This window comes from Mixophyes fleayi, chromosome 10 (genome assembly GCF_038048845.1).
Source record: "Mixophyes fleayi isolate aMixFle1 chromosome 10, aMixFle1.hap1, whole genome shotgun sequence".
Taxonomy (NCBI): Eukaryota; Metazoa; Chordata; class Amphibia; order Anura; family Limnodynastidae; genus Mixophyes; species Mixophyes fleayi.
The window spans coordinates 42,492,450-42,513,286 of record NC_134411.1 but is presented as its reverse complement, the minus strand read 5'-3'; the positions used below and the strand labels follow the sequence as shown (position 1 = coordinate 42,513,286).

Here is a 20,837-nt window from a genome sequence, read left to right as displayed (position 1 = left end):
CTCTCACTATTAAATTCTTCTAATTACTATGCAGATGTACTAGCTTCTCAGTTGGGTGACTGTACCACCATTAAACATATATTTGTTATCTTCAGTTTTGTTTTATTACAGTATATTTAAATTCAAATGTTTGTTTATTCTTCTACTTGCTTTAGTTATTGTTCGTTTTTGTTTTTTCCCAGACTATAAGCAGAGCATTTATGAATGGAAGCTCAGTAGAACATGTTATTGAGCTTGGCCTTGACTACCCAGAGGGAATGGCAGTTGATTGGATGGGAAAGAACCTTTATTGGGCAGACACTGGAACGAATAGAATTGAAGTATCGCGTCTTGATGGCCAGTTCAGACAGGTTTTAGTCTGGAAAGATCTGGACAATCCTAGATCACTTGCTTTGGATCCAGCAAAGGGGTAAACAGGGCACATTGGCAAATATATGTAAATGTTCCCATATTGTGACACAAACTAATACAGAGCATATGAATTTGTATATAACATTTTATTTTGTTGCCTTTAAGCTTTTTTTATTTTTTGTTTAAGAGCAAAAGAGTCTAATATCTCTTTAAAAAACTAAATGCAAAACATGCCCTGAGTTCTTTGTTTATATCCCTCTCAGTGATTACATAATTAATAAGCAGGTTGGTGTTTTAGAATAGAGGACCCACCTTGAACAATTTCTTACAAACTTGTTTATAACATTATACAATTATTAGCATGTTTTGGCTGGGGCTACCATTTTGTCCATTAAACAACAATTTATGTTTTTCCCTTGGATGAGAAATGTGGGATCTTCCTGGGAGTACTGGCCACCACTGCTGTCGTATTCATCAGCAGGAGTTATCCGGTCAACCAAAGTACAAAACAGTTCAGTATAATATTCATGGTGTGCATGCCTAACAAAGGGAGATGTCCAAAATCCTCGAGACAAAATTAAAATGGCACCACCAGAATGTTAAAAGAAAAAGATACTTTATTCACTAATAAAAAAACGTGGGTCCAAAATGTTGTACACCCCTCCCCCCTCCCCAATACTGCTAGTACCTCTTTCATGGATTTGTCTGCCCTGATAATCACCACACAGGTTTCTTTCTGTTGGTTACTATAATGGCATCATGGACTGTGCAAATTACTAGGAACTTCAGGCAGCTGGAGAGAGATAATGCTGCATTTATATGATGAGCTGGATGTTACAACTGGGAAATTGGATGTAATATGGATAAGCGATGGTGTGGCCTGAAAATGGGCTTTTTTTCCAGTTTAAAAATAAGGTATAAATGTGAATTTCTTCTAATTTCTGGTTCTTTCATTTCAGCTACATGTACTGGACAGAATGGGGAGGGAAACCCAGAATAGTTCGGGCCTACTTGGATGGGACCAACATCATCACTTTAGTTGACAAACTGGGTCGTGCCAATGACCTCACCATTGACTATGCTGACCAGAGACTCTATTGGACTGACCTGGATACAAACATGATTCAATCCTCCAACATGCTAGGTAAAAACACTATTCTGGTGTGTGTGTGTATATATATATATATATTTTGCATTTTGTTTAGTTTGTTTTAGTTACAGATTGTAAAATTAAAAGTCACTCCACAAGACCAGTAAGCACATTACTTATTTTTTTTATCCTATTTTTATATCTATAACATTGTACATTTTGTGTCATACAATGTTATAAATGCCCTGTTCTCTCTAAAACAACCAGCCAGTCTACATGCACATGCTTAAGGGGCTCCACCTGTTCCCTAGATCCAGCTGGGGAACATCAGTATAAAAAGATGAAACATAAAATGAATCCAAAGGCATTCATCAGTTAAAAGAAAAAACAAAATGATTCAAAGATTAGTAGAGAAGCGAGGGCCATTGTTAATTCAAGAACTAGCAAAGGGGAATTGGTAAAATCTCTATAATAAAAGAAACATAACTCATATTGGATGTCTGTAAATGTTCACTAGTGGTTTAACCTCTCAATAACTCAATATGATAACTTTAGTGAGAAACTATTTTATTTGGTTGCTGGCTCTCTGAACTCTGTATCAAGCGGACTGTGTATATATTTTTGTGGATAGTTTACATTTGCTGCATACGGATTAGTAAGTAAACTTGTTTTCATTTTGCCATCTACGTTTTTGGGATGAACCTGTTAGTATTTGTTATTTCTCAATATTTAATGTGCTTTGGATACATTACAGGCAATGATGCATCTGTTGTATTGAATTTCATTTAGTGAAATCTAACCAGTTTCAGATTTACGACATGGGCAAACTGGGCATGTGCCTAGGACAGCTCTGTTCAAGGGGCAACTTAAAAATGACGGGAGCAAAATGGTAACAAATAATCCAGTAATGGAGAGACCAAATAAAAACAGTTGGACCCCTGCAATAGGTTACATACTTCTTTCCACTTATTGCTTTCAATCTTAAATATTTTTTTATTTTAACTTCATTATACTAAACCACATAACTGGATATCCAGACCTAGGACTTTCACAGCCTATTGAGTCCAACCAGTGCTGCACTGCAATAAATGAAAAAGTATTAACTTTTTCTAGCGCTACTAGAAAACAAATCTGCTAAACGGTTACGTTAAACACTTCATTGCATCTTTACCAATTCTAAATGCAGCTTCTTCCCACATATAGAACTCACTGCAATCAGTGGATAGAAGAAGACATTTTACCCTTTTTAGTGTTTGTACACATTATTAATCAATACTTCAGGAGGTAATCATGAGTGGAGGATGAAGGGAGTTTATTTGGTTGGAAACCAGCTGTTTGTTCTCTCAGCAGTTTCCTTATTCCTGCTTTGAACACGTGCCTGAGAATATTATGACTTCATAGCTGTATACGTGATATATATGGATCATTCTGCTGTGCAATTGTTAGCCAGACTTTAAGCAGGAGACGGTGTGCTTTGAAGTATCTAGGCAAACGCACATTTTAATAGTTATTTAATAAAAAGCATTTCTCTAAAAAAAAAAAATCTGCAAAGCAAAAAAAAAGTATCCTTTTTCTTTCCTTTTTTTTTGTTTTTTAAGAGATTTTGAATCCATCAGTAAAGTGAAATGTAGAGCGAGATGATAAACGCTCACTTTTCTCCATTCTAGTCTACATTTATCACATGCCATTTGACAAAACCTATACAAACTACTTAGATACTCGTAGTGGCTCACCCTCGTCTTGCCCCCTTTCTCCCCATTGTTTACTGAGGCTTCTCTCAAGAACTGGTTTTTCAGCCAACCCCCCTCCCCCAAGAGCTGAAACGGCTTAAGTGCTACTGTCAATAAATAAAAAAGTACCCGTAGGCCCCGGCCTATTGGCGGCGGGAATGAATGATGAAATAAAATTAATAAAACTGCATAAGAAATGTTTATTGCCCAGTCAGTGAAGGGAAAAAAGTGATGCAGAAATGGACCAGTGCATTGTGCTAGTGTCTTACACTTTGCCAGATGAGGGTTCCAGTTATACCAGCAGTGCATTTTCTGGGCACACCCAGGCCCTGTCCACCAGGGGGGGCACAAGCACCTTGGGCTCCAAAAATCGCCTACCCTTTTGTATCAGATCAAGACAATCTGCTCTTTCAGAGGGTGGTGACTCCTCCCAATTAGTACTTGATCATAGCCAAAAGGACTAGAAGTGATCTGACAAGACAAGCTTGCCTTTTAATGCATACTACTTACTCGTAATGATAGGCTACTCAACATGCACCATGGTGGCTTTACACTGCACTGCTTGTTGCATTTACTGTCCTTTTAGGGTCCGTTAGTGCTTGACAAGCAATAACTTCACACTCTCCTCCCAATGAACGCAGTGTTAGGAAATGTACAACAGGTAGATATTAGAGCAGTTCTCGGTGCCTCACAGTACAAGAAAGGGAGGAGATTATGATTTCTATTTTTTTACATATACTTTTATGTAATGGATAATTTACATCCACTGTATGTATGGAAGTGCTCATTCGGATGGGGATGTGTGTGTGTGTGTGTATAATATTTATGTATACACACACTCATTATAGACTGTGTGCCTACAGATATACAAGTGGTTTATAGAAGGTGGCTTTTTTTCCCCTCCGTTTTATGAAATCTGTAAGGTGCAGCAGTTCTGAATGCCTCAATAAAGAAAACTATTTTTATTTTTTTTATAACTTATGATCTAAACAATGTTTTCATAAAATAAATTGCCCTGCTTTTTTCCTGTTTGTTCTAAAATGAGGTCTGCATTCACACACAATGGGGGGTATTCAATTGTTCCTCCGGGCGCGGCCGTAACGAGCGCGTTAAAACTATTACCGTTTATACGGTAATTACTCGCTCAATTTCAGCTCGCAGCTCCCTGAGCAGCGAGCTGAAATTGAGCGAGTAAATTACCGTATGAATGGTAATTACGCGCAATATTACCGTATAAACGGTAATAGTTTATACGCGCTCGTTCCGGCGGCGACCGGAGGAACAATTGAATACCCCCCAATGGGTGTCTTACTACTGCCTTATCACATTTAGGAAACTTTTTTACCTAATATGTGTTAAACAGTGATCCTATATATTTAAACTTGAGAGTGTTGCATAGCTGTGTGGAATAATGGGTGGGAGTCTTACTACCACTCCCTATTGTGGTTTGTTGTCTGAGCTTTGATTTAGGTGTTCACTTGCAATGAGCATAGTGCCAGAGCCATAATAAAAGGAACGAGTATAACATACAGCAAAAGCAGAGTAGCAGTAAATCCAGGACAATTTTTAAAGATTTTAAATCCTAATCCATATCTTAACCATTGATGTATGTTTTAGATAAAGTGTTTGTTTTATTCTGCAAAATGACATTTTGGACCTCTTTTCTCAACAGGCCAAGATAGGGAGATCATTGCAGATGATCTTCCTCACCCCTTTGGACTGACCCAGTACAGTGACTTTATCTACTGGACAGACTGGAACCTGCACAGTATAGAAAGGGCAGACAAAGTGAATGGGAAGAACCGTACAATGATCCAGGGTCATTTGGACTTTGTAATGGACATCCTGGTATTTCATTCCTCCCGGCAGGACGGCTCCAACGAATGCATGCAGAACAATGGACACTGCGGTCAACTCTGCCTCGCTGTGCCAAGTGGATACAGATGTAGTTGCTCCTCTCATTACACTCTGGACTCCAACCACAGGAACTGCAGCTGTAAGCACCAGTAGTGTCCATTACCTTATTTACAGGCATTTCTGATTAACTTACAAATGTCATGCTCTCATATTAACATTCTGCCGCTAATGTTTTTTTTTACCAGTAATGTGCAAGCACTGCTGTGACAAACACCTGAAGGACTTAGAATCCTCACTTCAGTAGATTTTAATTTTTAAAGCCTGCAGTTTTCTGGTTAACAAACTTGATTGGATCTCTGTTTTTCAAACACTATGCCCTTTAGTTCAGTATAAAGCAAGAAATAGAATTAAATACTGCACTGCCCTAGGAAAGTCGTTGAGTCTAGTAAATAAAGAGAGGTGTTTGCTGAAGTGACATTAATGAGAGGTTACCTGATGAGTTGGATTCCCAAACATGGCCTTTATATGTGTGGAGTTTGCATGTTCTCCCCATGTTTGTGTGGGTTTCCTCCAGGTGCTCCGGTTTCCGTCCACACTCCAAAAACATGCTAGTAGGTTAATTGGCTGCTATTAAAATTGACGTTAGTCTCTCTCAGTCAGTGTATTTATGTTGGGGAATTTAAACTATAAGATCTAATGGGGCAGGGACTGATGTGAGTGTAGAATTAGTGGCACTATATAAATCATACTTGCCTACTTTTGGCTGGCTCCCTCCGGGAGATCACTGAAGAGGATTGTAGGGGGAGGGCGGAAGGGGGCGGGCCTTGCGAATCCTGTCATTTTGGCCCTGCCCCCAGTGATGTAATGCCTGTTTTGGGTCCTTTTACACTGGTAAAAAGACCCCAAGCAGGCATTACGTTTCGTTGGGGGAGCCAAAATGCCGCGATCCGCGAAGCCCCGCCCCCTCCACCCATACACAACTCCATGTCGGCTCTGATGCGGGAGAAATGCCAGCTCTCCCGGGATTCGGCAGTGTCCCAAACATTCCTAGAGAGTTGGCATGTTTGATATAAATAGCTGATGATAGTGATAACCTTAAACTTGCATAATCACAAAACAAGTTAAATCAGTTTTCTACATTAAATAACCACTGTATTAAATGCTCTGGCTCTATTTGTTTCCTTATCTCTAGCTTGCCCCTTGCTGGTTGGGTTGTCTGAGCAGGAGCAGCTTCTATTAAATTTGTGGATTCAATGTTTTGAAGTGCTCATTACAGAACTTTTGTTTGTTATAATATATATGGAACCTGGAGTTGCTGCTACGTGAGTGCAGCTCAGTTTCTGCCATCTTCTGCCGCTTCAGTATAGAAGCTCCGGTATCCTAGATAAAACTGGCCCACATGCCGGGGTTGCCAACTGTGGTCTACAGTGTAGTGAGAACTGATCAACTGTCCATGCAATCTGAAAACAGCAGCTGAATTGCTTTAAAAGTGTTTTTTTATTTTCTAAACAAAAGCTATAGTAACATTATGTAATAATGCATTCTTGGGAGTTATTTAATGTGTTTCTAGCAATCTGCCTTTTCCAAATAATAAATATTGTTTTGTGCTTCAGTACCCTCCAGCTTCCTGCTGTTTAGCCAGAAGACTGCAATCAACCGGATGTTAGTGGATGAGCAGCAGAGTCCGGACATCATCCTTCCAATCCATGGTCTGAGAAATGTCAAGGCTATTGCCTATGACCCTCTAGACAAACTCATCTATTGGGTGGATGGGAAGCAGAATATAATTAAAAGGGCCAAGGATGATGGGACACAGGTTAGAATATTGTCTAGTTAGCATATTATTTCAATATGTATTTATATGTTCCTGTGTAACTATCATTGATGCAGTGGCTACAAGTGTATTGTTAGTAGTTTAACAATAAGTAATCAAATACAAGGTCTTTGCCCCTATGCATCCATAGCTGACAGCCTTTAGTAGTGTAATATACAGCACAGAGTTTTATATATAATTATACACACTTTCTTGTTTGTGAGGGCAGTCTTTGTACCTTATTGCTTTATAACATTTCTTAAAAATTCAGCCCTAAAACTTGTATTTGTAAAATAGATGAGGGCCTTCCTATGAAAACATAGAAATGAAACATCTTGTGTTGTAGCTATACTTTCATTTATAGTGTATATTGTACATGATGCATTCTTTCAAAGGTATAGTCTCAACAGGCAGAAATCAAAGTCTATTTCCATGTGGAGGTATTTGTCCAGTCCTGAAGTTATTAGTTTTGCATGCTTGGTATTTCACACGCTCTAAAAACTAACATGCCATCATTCGAATAGTATTGCAATTGAAATGAATCTGGGTTGAAAGGATGCCAGCTTTTATGGGTGTAAGCCAGAGAACAGATGGATCTCTTGGGATGGGGGATGGAGAAAGTAGACTGTAGATTCTGTACGTGTCAGCTACAATCTGAATTGCTCATTTTTTTTATTTTTATTTTTTCTCCCCCCTGTAATTGGTTGGCAGTTTAAATAAAAGTAGGCTTTAGCTGTAGCTGACTTTTTTTTGTTATTTTATTATTGAACTGCATAGTAAAAGGATAAATAAACAATCTGCCTTCAGTTTGCCAGTTAACTTACCAGAGCTAGAAATTCTGAAAAATACTTGAAATATTAATTTATATAATAACTAATCTGGATCTGGATGATGGCCATTCTAACTAAAGTAACTAATCATTCACATAAAGTCTGTGTTGGTTGCGTTGACTTAACATTAATTTCCACAAGTCTGTTTGTTTTTTAAAATCGCACACCTATGCAGACATTCAAGCTGGTACTAATATTCATGTAATTATATTAAACTGATATTATGAAACTCTGGTCTACACTTTTACAAGGTACAGTGCGGTCTCTTGCCTGGAATACTTCAACTTCTAAGAGAGAACAGCAGCTTTCATCAGAAAGTTGCATGGTGTTTTTTGGAAGGAGTTGTTCAAGTAAATACCATAGGGTTTAGGGAAAATGTGGATGTCCTGGGAATCTTTATGATCATCAAGGGCACGGAGGTTCTAGAGTTGGGTTGGTCAACAAGGTCCATTCTAAAACTTAACCCAATTCTCTTTTTACTCCCACCTAGCAAATTACTGGATTTTATTGCCCAGAAAGCCTAATCTGGGTACACACTTATGCAATCTTACTTCAGATGCATTTTCTGTAATTATTTCACCAACGATTGAAAGTTCAGATGAGCAATGATAATTCATACGTACACACCTACACAATTTACCTTCAGATCTGTGATCTTCATCTCTCATCTGCTGAAAGATTGTGACTCTGTTCCTCTGTGTATTTGCAGATTGTGTGTAATCGGTAGAAGTGTTGGACAGGAGGTTGTGAGTTGCACACTTCCATTTGTTGGACATCATTGATCGTGATTTTTAGGAAGTTTACCAAATCAAACAATGTGACATGTTTTGGTACGATAAAACATTACTGTGGGAACATTCACACTCTTGCAATATGTAACCAAACAGTCATGAAACGATAATTGCAAAGGTGTCCAGCTCTACAGTTCTAGAGAAACCCTCCTTTGCCGACTCCTGTAGTCTATTGATGTTTGAATGTAAATTCATATTTATTGTCAACTAAATTGACAAATCAAAAATTAAAATGAGTTATTTAATAATGGTGTATAGTGGTGGTTTGTGTTGGGTATGTAGGTAATAAAGGTACCTTGCAAATCATAAACACCAATACACTGTTTTTGCATTTTCTCTTCAAAGTCTCCTAAATGTTGCTCCTTTTTAGTTATGGCTCTTCACCAACCCACTTTTAATGTGCTTTCTATTGCTTATCATGTAGTTTAGATGGACATTTTAGGGTGTGTTAGTATGCCAAGTATATGTCTATTCAAGGTGGTGCTTTACTATAACTGAGGCTGCAACCCTAATTGTTTATCAATTATTTTCCTGTAATGAATTTGGCATCTGAATTAGAATCCATCTCGCTTCTCAAACTGCGGTCACCGCAAGTCATTTTTTTGTCCATATGATTCTTCCTTTTCCTTTTGTGCTCATTCATGGTAGGCCTGTAGTAATACTTGTCAGTCAATCGTGTGGAGTTAGAATGATGTCAGTGACACTTCTCTCTGGTACTGAGGCCAAGTAATCTCCTCTTACAGTTATGTTCAGACTACATGGGATGAATCCATCATAGTTACTGATAAAAATGGGAAAAGAATATTAGAAAATATTTTTAAAATTATTTTTTAGCTAAATGTTTTAATTTTAAGTTATTGACATTACTTTCATAATTCCTTTCCTTTGTATTATTCCTCTCACAATGGTCTAAAAGGCAATTTATCTAAATTGAAGGTGTAATTTTTGGTTGAAAAATGTTGTAGGACTTGCTCTGTTGATTGAAAAAAAAATAAAAAAAAAATGAGTATTTGCAAAAAAATACATCATTTTAAGAGCTATACATTCATCTGCACTTTAGAGATGTTCTATTAGGGGTCAGTAAGGATTGTAATCCATTTTAGTTTTATGATGTCTGTGTGCCCTCACTTTTAAACTATGTCTTTGCAGTGGTGTCATTTTTCCTATGTTGACCAAGGCAGTCTGCAATTTAACAGATAATGTAGTTCTATATATTGCCTGTCTCCAACTCTCTCTGCTAACTGTTCCAGCACCACTAAAACCCCACAGCACACTACATTGTAAGCATCACTTATAAACGTTGTTGCATTTAATAGAACATAATACATATGTAACGCACCTCGCCCAACTTGATTTTCCTTGGGGTTGATTACCCTGTACTATATGATAGTATTGTTGCCTGTGGAAAGGTTTTGCAGTTATAAGGCTTTCTACAAACAACCATAGCAACAGTGACATCCACAGGATCTAACAATATACTGCCCAGTTAAGTGAAGGAGATTATAACAAAGCACAGTATATATTCATATTCTATACATATAGGCCAGTATACAGTGTTTCAAATTTTAAACTATATTTATTGCTTCTTTAACCAGAATGACTTGCACATTGCACTATTTTATTATTTCTAATGGAATGAAGATTAAAAACTAAACCCAAAACAGAACTGAATGAAATGTCTAAATAGATTTTATATCTTATTCAGGAATTTATTATCCAAAATGCTGGGGAAGTAGGGTTTTCTTTTCTATTTGGAGCACGATCCTGAAGTTATGACATTATATGTACAAACCCCTATCTGTCCTCTAGTTGCCCCTCACATTCTTCTTATGTTTAGCAGAGTAGCAGGAAATTCTGGGTTATCTATGTTTGTGTGAATTAACTTAGTATATATATTTTTCTTTCGCTACTTTATGGGTAATTGATTTCTGGGTAACAGAGCCCACATTTTGGTTTCTTTCTGTATTGTTGTTTTTTCTTTTTTTTTTCTTCCACTAATAAAATATAATTTTTTATTGGACATTAACGGGGGATGGACTTTATCAGGTATAAGCCAACATTCACCATTTTTCAAGTGTATAGAGCTGCTCTAAACAAGTTTTCTCGATTCATTCTAAATGTATTAGTGAACTGAGGAAATTTGTTTTAACTATATAACAAAAGCAGCTTTAGTTTCTATTTAGATAAATCATCCACCTTTACATCAATATAAAGGACAATCATAAACCTCTAAATCCACTTTAAAACTGAAAAAAAACTATTTTTTTCTAAGGTCAATGAAATGGTACAAAAAAAAACTAAATTGTACTTTACTATGGACAGCCGTTCATCAGATCTGCAAGAGGCCTTCATAGGCCTTCATAGCTGGGATTTGTCCCATGTCTCTCCTCTTACCACTCTGGCTTTTTCAATGAGGGATATTTGTGCTCTTCCATCTTCAACTTTCTGTTTAAACCAAAAACTTAATATTTTATTTATTTTATGTAGTTACCTTTTTAAATCCTTTTCATTAAACCCTAAAATTAAGTAATGGCATAAATTGGCAAATTTGCAACTATTTCCAACATTATACTTGTTAACGGTGTATGTGGTTTCCATTTTTTAAAAAGCTCTGAATGGGGTGGGGTGGAACTTATGGACAACTTCAGTTCCTCCCAGTAAATGGTCACATCTGGATTATAAGCATGCTCTGGAGTTATCCAGTGAAAGCAGTAAGCTCCTGGCCATGGGCTCCAGAATTAAATTTTGCATTGTAGGTGATGTCACTGGTTTCCAGTGATTTGATATGTTGCATTCTTGTGAATATTGGATCTTCCCACAAGATAGCTGCAATCACTGTGTGTAGGCAACATAATGCATCTAAAACACAAGTAAATACACAATTTGAGATTAATAAGTATTGAAGTGTGGCACTGTATTACTGAGCTGAATAATATACACGACAAAGTGATCATGTTTATGCTGGGCTCAATGTGGTAGCAGGTTGTCATGTTTTGAGGGAAGTGCTTCTTTGACAGCAGAAAAAGTGACATGTTTGCAGATTTGTTCTGCAGAAATTCACTGTGTGAACTGGTAGATTTTTACACTGATTTAGGGCCAGTGATTATATCACAGCAGCTCAACAGAATGAGGCCTCCGCTTTATAATCTACAACCGATCCCATAAGGGTACAAATCTTGTATGTGAGAGGGGCTTTAGCAGTTTGTAATTACTAGGGAGGTAATCATTTAGTATATCAACAGCTACATTGAAATACCTTCATGGTTCATGCCAGAAAATAAAATGTGGATGTTTAATAGTCCTTTTAAACACAAGATAATCTATTTTTCCGCCCCATGTGATTTTTCTTGAAAACTTGGATAGGCTTTTGATATGCACTTTACTGATCTACATTAATTCTAATTTGTATAGTGTAGAAGGGCATGACATGTCTCATGTTTTTAGGACAATGTTGTCCTTTTTTCCTAAACTTAACATCCGAGTAGTGTAGTATGTTTGCAATGTTCCACTACTAAATTTAAATAGTGTTCTCAGGTTTTTAGTAATGCTCATTCTCTCTTGCCCCAGCCTCACTCCACAACTACTACCCTAATTGTTTCCTCCCCATTGTCTTGAAGCTAGTCAACCTCATATCTGGCTTTTTCTCATTTCACTCCGTTCTTGACTTTGTAATCAGGCTTCCTCCCCAAACATTCAACTGATACTACAATCACAAAAGTGCACTTTGCTGTAAGTAGATTGTTATTCAATGAGTGCTTCTCTATACTCATCCTCCTGGACCCCTTTATCATTTTCAACATTGTTGATTATCATCATCTTCTGAACATCCTTCACTCCACAGGCCATCATGATACAGTTGTTCCCTGGTCAACTATTGAAGTCTCTCGATGAGCGTTTCGATAGCTAATCTAGCACATTATTCCCTCCACTCCACGATCTGCTGTGTTTTTACTGCTTTTCTCAGTTTTCTTCTTCTCTTGGTGAACAAACTCTCACTCATTCAGCCACCAGCACCTCCTCTGTGATGACACACAAATCTACCTCTCCTCCCCTGACATCTCCCCTTCTCTATATCCTCGTATGACCAACTGTTTGCTGTTTCCACTCGGATATCCCACTGCTACTTAAAGCTCGGCATATCCAAAGCAGAGCTCATCATCTTCCTCCTACCCTCAAATCTCCCTCCCTGTCAACAAAACCACAGTTTTGTCAGACTCCCATGTCTTCAACCTTGGTGTCGGCCCTGATTCCACCCTCTGTTTTACTTGTCTAGTCCTGTTGCTTTCATCTTCTAAACATTAGAGAGAAGAGTGGGGTTTTTTTTTTTGCAGTCGCACCAATTGTGGAAAGTAACTTTACCCTATATTCTAATTTTGAGACCTTCAATGCCTTGAAAAGTTTATTTTTAACCACCAAAACGTGCGTTGGTGTTATCGCCGGCTGTACTTTATATATCTGAATGAAAATAGGCAATACAGCTCTGATTAAGTACCAAGTTAAGAGTGGAGCTTCTAGGGGGCAGCTAGCAAATCACTTTCCATTATCAAGTGGAAATAGATATACAGCCCTAAGTTAGGTAGCTCTAACCAGAAGATACATCATGAATATTGTTAGGAGATTCTGAATAAAACAAATTTATCCATAGTAAACAATGTGGGCATCGTCAATCCTAGATGAAGTGCTAGATTGCTAAAATCTGTCCTCTATGTAAGGTAGGATATTAAATTACAAAGAAGGTGATATTAAACCTTAAAGAACAAATCCATCTTCCTTATTATCCAGCCTATTTACTGAATTATAGTCAAAGATGGGAGTTAATTTAAGTGCACCCAGCAAATTCTAATTCACAGTTTTTGATTTATTCACATTAGACATTTTTTTCTTTATATTTTGTTGTTTTACAATGAATGTATTTTAATGAAAAATTAATAAAGATTAATCTTGAAATGAAAAGAAATAGATGGGTTTAGACTGTCGCCTTGTGTTAAAAACTAATTTCTTTCTTCCAATAGCCCCTTGTTGTGGTGTCCAGTCCAAACCAGAGCCAAACCCAAGAAAAACAGCCCCATGATCTGAGCATAGATATATACAGCCAGACCTTGTACTGGACCTGTGAGACCACCAACAGCATCAACGTTAACAGGCTTACAGGAGAATATATTGGCATTGTTTTACGCGGAGATCATGACAAGCCAAGGGCCATAGCTTTGAATGCAGAACGGGGGTAAGATTTCTTAAACGTATCTGTCTTTTTAATAGCAAAGTTTAAAAGTAAAGCATGAAATATGTATTTTTATGTTCTTTTATACGTAAACAAAAGTACAGTTTCTGTGCCTGTATAGAATGTTCCGGGTATGTCTGAAAAACTACTGTCTGTTTGCCCCAAATTCATCTTGTAATGGACTGTTTAAATAAGCAGACAATTGCTAACATTGGCAAGCAGATGTATGTTGTTCATGTGCTCATGCCACTATGTAAAAGGTATGTTTGCACATCTAAGCTAAAGCTAGCTTGGATTTTATTTTTACTTTTTAAATGTTATCCAGTATGGTTCGGGGGATATATAGATCTATATATATAATATCTATATCAACTGTGTATTGCTTCCAAGTAGAATAAAATCTGTTGGATTGGAGAGAATTGGATAAGCATTCCAATTCTCCACCTATGTACCGGCAGGCACTAAAGCACATATGATTGTATGAGTCTTCCCTCCCTCTTTGTCATGTATCTGGTTATATTAGCTCTACTTGTCGGAACTTTAGTAGTGGAACATATTTAAAATAAAGTCTCTCAAGACAGATAAACAAGCTGGCAAAATGAAAACCATGTGGGGCCCAGCTGGTGAGAGGCTAGAGATTAGCTTGTAAAACGTAAGTTATGTGAGTGCAGTCCTAAGCATTTTGGTTACCTCGGTCATTTTGAGAGAAAATGTATTTTAGGCAACTTTTAAAACTGAGAAAAAGAAGAAAAAAAATAATCGTCTTTCTTATAGTCTGCTTTGTCAACCACAAGGAACTTTGTAGATTTTAATTTACATATCACATAATTAAAAATGCATAAACAAGAATAAGATGTAATTGCATTCTTCATTTAATTTAAAAATTATGTATTCTGAAATCGGGAAAATGGCAAATATTCATCAGAGTTTTCCACACAAATGTTTCCGTTTGTAAGTACAAATAGCCTCTTACACATTCACAAATAGAGCAACATGTCAACATAAATCTAAACACTACCATTTTATATTCAGCTGGTTTGTTTTCTCCAAGACCACTGATGTCCTTTTTTTGCTTTACTACATGGTTCATTGCCCAAAAATTATCCTGGGATTAGCATGGGAGAGCGTATTAAATTGAATGTGTTCTTTTATGGGCTATGCATCACACAGCAGGTCACCTGAAAGGTGTGCAGGATACTGGCCCAGGGACAGTGCTATGTGATATCTCACCTTGGAATGCAGCGACTTGTCTTTCTGTATGCTTCATCTCCTCTTCTGTGCAGGGTATTTTACTTTATGATATTGTAGCTGTGGGTTTGGGTTTGTTTGGTTTTTTTTTTTTTTTTAAATATTTTAGCTTGGCCTTTGAAAAATTGCATGTTGTATGGGAGTTTCCTTTCCAAAATCTGCTGTTTTCTCGACCCTGTTAGCAGTGCTTTCCCAGACATGATATCTGTTATGTGAGATGAGATATCCACATCATATGACACCATGGAAATTTCAGATTCTGTGGTTGAGAGGTAATTGTGATTATTTTGCTGAAAGTTCATGTGCTCATCGTAGTCTGTGTTATCAGAGCTATCAGTAGCAAAAAGCAGAGTGTTATGGGCAAGTGTTTCTGTCTTGCTTGCACATCACTTCTTTACAACTTCACCCTGAGATGATTAACTGTAGAAAGTATTAATTAACAATATCATCTACATCTAAGAGTAAATGGTCAGTGCCCCTTTTTTTACTTAGTAAAAGTTTAAAAAAAACAGTAAACACTTTGATTCTGATATCTACCAGTAATTGTGAAACATATTGTAAGCGACACGAACAGTAGAAACTCTTCAAAAAAAATAAATATGGATTAATGGGTTTGTTATTTTGATTTATCCATAAGCCTTTGAGATCCCAGGTGTGTGTATATGCATATATATTAAGGCTGTCAACACATGGACTGATCCTGCTGCTCAGCACAAGCACCTGGCGAAAGGCTCAATCTACAATTAAGCCACACACATTGGTAACTAAATTGTACAAGATCTCGCTCTTCGGGTCAGATCACTTCCAGTATGACTGTGGCCGGTTAGTGCAGTCAAAAGATTAGCGCACACACACACACGCCAATTTCTTTCTTTCATCTTCTGATCAAATTTACTAAGATGATGGTGATCAGCTACAATATCACACTGTATGTGGCTAGTTAATTTGATACCCCGCCATTCCTATGTGTAAGCGCTCAATCGTTGACCACATTATATGTATAGACAGTGTTCTTTGAAGCAAGTATAGACATTTAGCAATGGATCATGTGTGTACAATTTAGAGGGAGAAAGGGCAGGACTTTAAAGGACAACTGTTTGAACAGAAGGGCCACAGTCAGTCAACAAACACATGAATACAGTGTTGCTGAAAGAGACCTTTTAAAATATACAACTTGTCACAAATTAGGGTATTGTAAATCAGTGGTTGAATTAACTGTGGAACATATACTTGGGCATTGAATGATTGAACAAACGTCCCATCAGATGAACCCCTTCAAAAAACACCATAAATTCACTGTCTGGTGTTATCAATTCAGTCTGGTGGTGGCAGCGATTGATGCAGGATGTCTTTCTAGCACACCTTGGGCCCCTTGATACGGGGAGAACAATGGCTCTTTGCCTTGCTATATCTGTATATCATTGCTGGTTATGTGCATTCTGTTATTATTGCCATTGTGCCAATATTCAAATGTGGTCTGCAGCATTAACTTGATGGAAAAAGCCGAAGTCTAGGCTAGTCCTGGAATTGTTTGAGGATCATGATAGTGAGTTCTGCTTAATTCACTGGCCTTTTTATTCACTGGATCCCAATCATCATGTATGGGATGAGATGGAACATGCTATCACAAATAGAGAACCACCACTAGCTAACTTGCATAGCTGTGAAATTCATGAAATTCTTGACACCTTGTTGAATCCGTTCCCTAATAACTCAAAGTTTTTGGAAGGGCAAATGAGTGAATATGTATGTGATGTAAATATTGAGCCATATTTCTGAATTTGCAGGTACATGTATTTCACAAACATGCAAGAGAGATCTCCAAAGATTGAGCGCGCAGCTTTAGATGGAACAGAGAGGGAAGTTCTCTTCACAACCGGGCTTATCAGACCTGTCGCTCTAGTTGTTGACAACAAACTGGGGAAACTATTTTGGGTGGATGCAGACTTAAAACGTATAGAAAGCAGTGACCTATCTGGTAAGAGCCCAATTTTTTTTTTTTCAATATGTAATTTCATCTTGTGTAAATATGTTTTGTATATAATTATGTATTAGCTTGTTCAGATTGTCTGAATTGAACATATTTGAATATTGATGAGTTTTGTGAAGGAAACAATATTCTTGTGCACTCAAATTAATAGACATGTTTTTTAGATTTTCTTATTACCTTTTGAGGTATTGGAATGTTTCTCTTTAAATGCAACACAGTACTATGTTTTATAATGGCTCAACTTTTTCATTTATGGGGCTAGGAAGCAAGCGGGGGAACAGTGCAAGAAACATGCTTTCTCTTTCACTGGCATAGTGCAACAATTCCCAAGGTTTACACAAAGAGTAACGGCATCTTGTGAGATCAATAAAGCCTTGAAATAATGGAAGAATATTCTCTGTTATTATGTCTTACAAGATGTACTTTCGCCTTTAAAGTTGGTCAAAACACTGTCTCCTTTTGGAGTATTTACTGCTAAAATCACCAGTTCTTCCACCATAATTCACTTTATGCTACATTCAATGGTAAAGAGAGATGATATGTTTTACCAGTTGTATGGTTAAACTGCCCATGACTGAATTTGTTTTTTAATGCCACAAAAGGTAGCATATCTTAAATTTGGCATTAAAATGTTATTCTAGTTCTACTAGATTCAGAAGATTAAATGAATATGTTAAGACTAGGGGCTAGATTTACTAAGCTGCGGGTTTGAAAAAGTGGGGATGTTGCCTATAGCAACCAATCAGATTCTAGCTTTCATTTATTTAGTGCCTTCTACAAAATGATAGCTAGAATCTGATTGGTTGCTATAGGCAACATCCCCACTTTTTCAAACCCGCAGCTTAGTAAATCTAGCCCTAGGTCTTGAAATATGAGCTCAGTCTGGGAGTGGGGTATTATCATGGTTATGGGATGTCAAGTAACTTTAATCAATGACTATAACTGATGAGCGCAAACAAAATTATTTCTCTTTTATATTGTTGAAAAAAGCTGTGTATGTATTTACAGTTTGTGCAAAAAAAGATTTGAATGTGTTGTAAACTATACTTTTGAAATTATTTAATACATTTATAAAACTATATTTTGCTTCCTTACTTAACCAATCTAGACTTCTGCGGGTTCTGACTTTAACCCGTAAGATCAGAGTACAAGTTTCTGAATCTGCAAGTGATAAATCACTGTAGAATAACATGAAAGCTGTGTGATCGGCAAGAGATGAGAGGACACGCATCACTTAATCAGACAATGATGTTTTCTGTTTGATCCATTCACACTTGTTTTGTAATCCATCCTATTTACTGAATAATGAACACAATTGAAAGAATTTAGCAGCAGACTTCAGAGAAGGTGCAGAGCCAAAAAACGAAAGAGACACAGTTGCCAAGAGGAGATTAAGTCTGGAATGTGCCTTCGAAGCACCAAATACAAGGATGTTATAGGTGCCCTATGTTTGTTTAAAAAGGACTAAAACCAGAAAAAAAAAATTAGGCAAAAAAAGTTCCTCCAAAATGCATAGGCATATTTTACCTCTTGGCTAATATTTGCTATGTCAGGGTGCACAATATTCCACCTAACGCATATATATTACAAGTCCACATTTTTCTAGGAATGGGAATGATAGCGGAGAACATGTAAAATGGGCAGATTTTAATGGAACACTGCCCCTAGTGGACATAATAATGGTAAAAGTTGATGATTGCATGTATGACGTCGCCTCTTACAAAATCTATATTGCTATGTCTTCGACGATCTATTAAAGAACCATATAACAGTAAAAGAAGATAATGTTGAAGTATACCCAAGGTTTAATACTCTTTAAATTCCTTCTTTCTAACTTGAAAATGAAAAATCCAGCTTACAGATTTGCAAACAAATGAACATCTTAAGTCTTTTTTACTTTAATTCAAATATTACTATGCCAGTTACGGTACATAAGAGACTACATGAATCCGTTGTAAAGGACTAGCTTAATAAACTTGTGGCTAAAGCATATAGATTGTATAAATTATTTAAATTTATTGCATTTTCGTGTCAGTAGTTAACTGGATTTGACAAAAGAAGCAAAAGCTTTGATTGAATGCAAAACATGTTCACTGGGGTGGAACTTCTATGCTTGTTCATTTTTCTTTTTTTTTTTTTTTTTTAAATAAGTTAAGAAATTCTGCCTTTTGTGTTTCATGTAGCAAAACACCCAATTTATTTGTCAGTTTGCAATGCGAACCAGCACATCTATGAAAAGGATTTTATTAATCACAACCAGGCGATGACAGCCCCACAGGCTACAGTAATTAAGCAGTCTTCATTAAGACCCCTTGCGGCAGTGGAAAACATCTTGACATATAGGAAACAGCTTTGTAAATATGACATAGTATATTTGGTATGCACCTATATTTGTCTTAAGAGTTGACATGAGTTTCGGGATCTCCTACAGTCATTCTCTTTTGTATAGTTTTTTTGAAGTCACAAATTCTGTCTCGTAATATTTCTTAGCATATTTTGTAATTCTGAATTCCATAAGAGATATAACTATCACTGCTATGCAAATATATTTTAAAACAATTTTGCACAAGATATTAACATAAAAAGTGATGACAGCAAGTATTCAAAAAGCTTAATTTTCTGGTTAATTTTATAGTAGTATCGTTAATTATTTAAGTTCTAGATACAAAGGAACATTAGCCACAAACCTAAAAGTACAGTGTTCATGTTCATTTGCCTGTAAGTTAGAGCTCTTTGATTAAGGCAGTGGATCCCAAACATTTTCAGTTCAAGGCACCCTTGGGGTCTCCATAATTTTTTCAAGGCACCCCTAAGCCAAAATAATTACCAAGTAGTCCCCCGCCATGCTTACCACTGGCCCTGGCCGAGGCACCCCTGTGAGATCGCCAAGGCATCCCAGGGAGCCTAGGCGCACAGTTTGGGAACCACTGGATTAAGGAGTTAAATTCTCATTATAGTCCTCTTCTTTGAATAGCTCTGTTTTCTATTTATAGTCCTCTCCCTAGATTGCTGTGGTGGCTGGAGTCTGTAGTAAGTGTTTACACAGAGCAAATAACAGCTGCTGCTGAAGCTGCTCTGTGTTCCTTCTCCACCAATCAGATACAGGACTGCTCCTTTGCCATCGAACCGCCTAGGAGCTTCTCTTACGCTGGCATAGCAAATCGTTGATTGGTGAAGAGGAAGCATAAGTCTGGATCAGCAGCTGCTCTTGCAATGTAAATGCACTCTGTGATTTCAAGTTACCAGTGCAACCTATGGGGAAGGGCATCAATCTATGTGGTAGGATAGGGCATCAGACACAAAATTGTAAGTGGTGTTCTTATATTTTGGTGTCTGATAACATAATAACTTAGTAAATTAGAAAATTTATGGGAACACAAAAATTTATTATCACTTTTTTTTTTTTTCTTTACTAAATTTTTTCCACTGAACAACATGAGGAGATTTCTACAGCCGTTAGCTTTGCCTATTCAATAGAATATGGTTGCAAGTAGGACTGGCACTAGGTTACATATAGTGAAATATAGAAATAGTGAAATATAGAACACATTCTTTGTAAGAGGAAATGCTCGCCTCCTCAATGCCCCTAATTCAATTACTCCTTTGTTTTACATTTGTAAAGTAACAATATATTATTTTTCATAAATTAGACACAACACACTTCCACCTTGTAAATCAACAAATCAGATCGGGTGGTAGATGGAAGTAACAGGGAAATAATAAAATACATGTTGTACTCTTTGAATTAATAGAAAATAGAGTAAGCATTGCTACCATTCAGACCTGTGCAGACAGCCCCAGGTAAGTAAAGTAGCTTATTAATGGCATGATAGAGAAAGCCAGGGAGGACAGGTTAGTGTCCCTCTACCTCAACAGTAATAACTTGCATGTGTAGAACAGCAACAGGTCTAGAAAA

At 37.0% G+C, this 20,837-nt stretch overlaps 1 protein-coding gene across 1 annotated transcript in view; it reads left to right on the top strand.

Moving 5' to 3' along the window:
• LRP5 (LDL receptor related protein 5) overlaps positions 1-20,837 on the top strand; it is a 135,297-nt gene that overhangs the window by 95,008 nt on the left and 19,452 nt on the right. The window contains exons 10-15 of the mRNA XM_075188600.1: positions 183-409; positions 1,311-1,495; positions 4,844-5,167; positions 6,642-6,844; positions 13,475-13,686; positions 16,719-16,909. Coding sequence (XP_075044701.1) covers positions 183-409; positions 1,311-1,495; positions 4,844-5,167; positions 6,642-6,844; positions 13,475-13,686; positions 16,719-16,909 — 1,342 coding nt within the window. The remainder of the gene's footprint in view (positions 1-182; positions 410-1,310; positions 1,496-4,843; positions 5,168-6,641; positions 6,845-13,474; positions 13,687-16,718; positions 16,910-20,837) is intronic.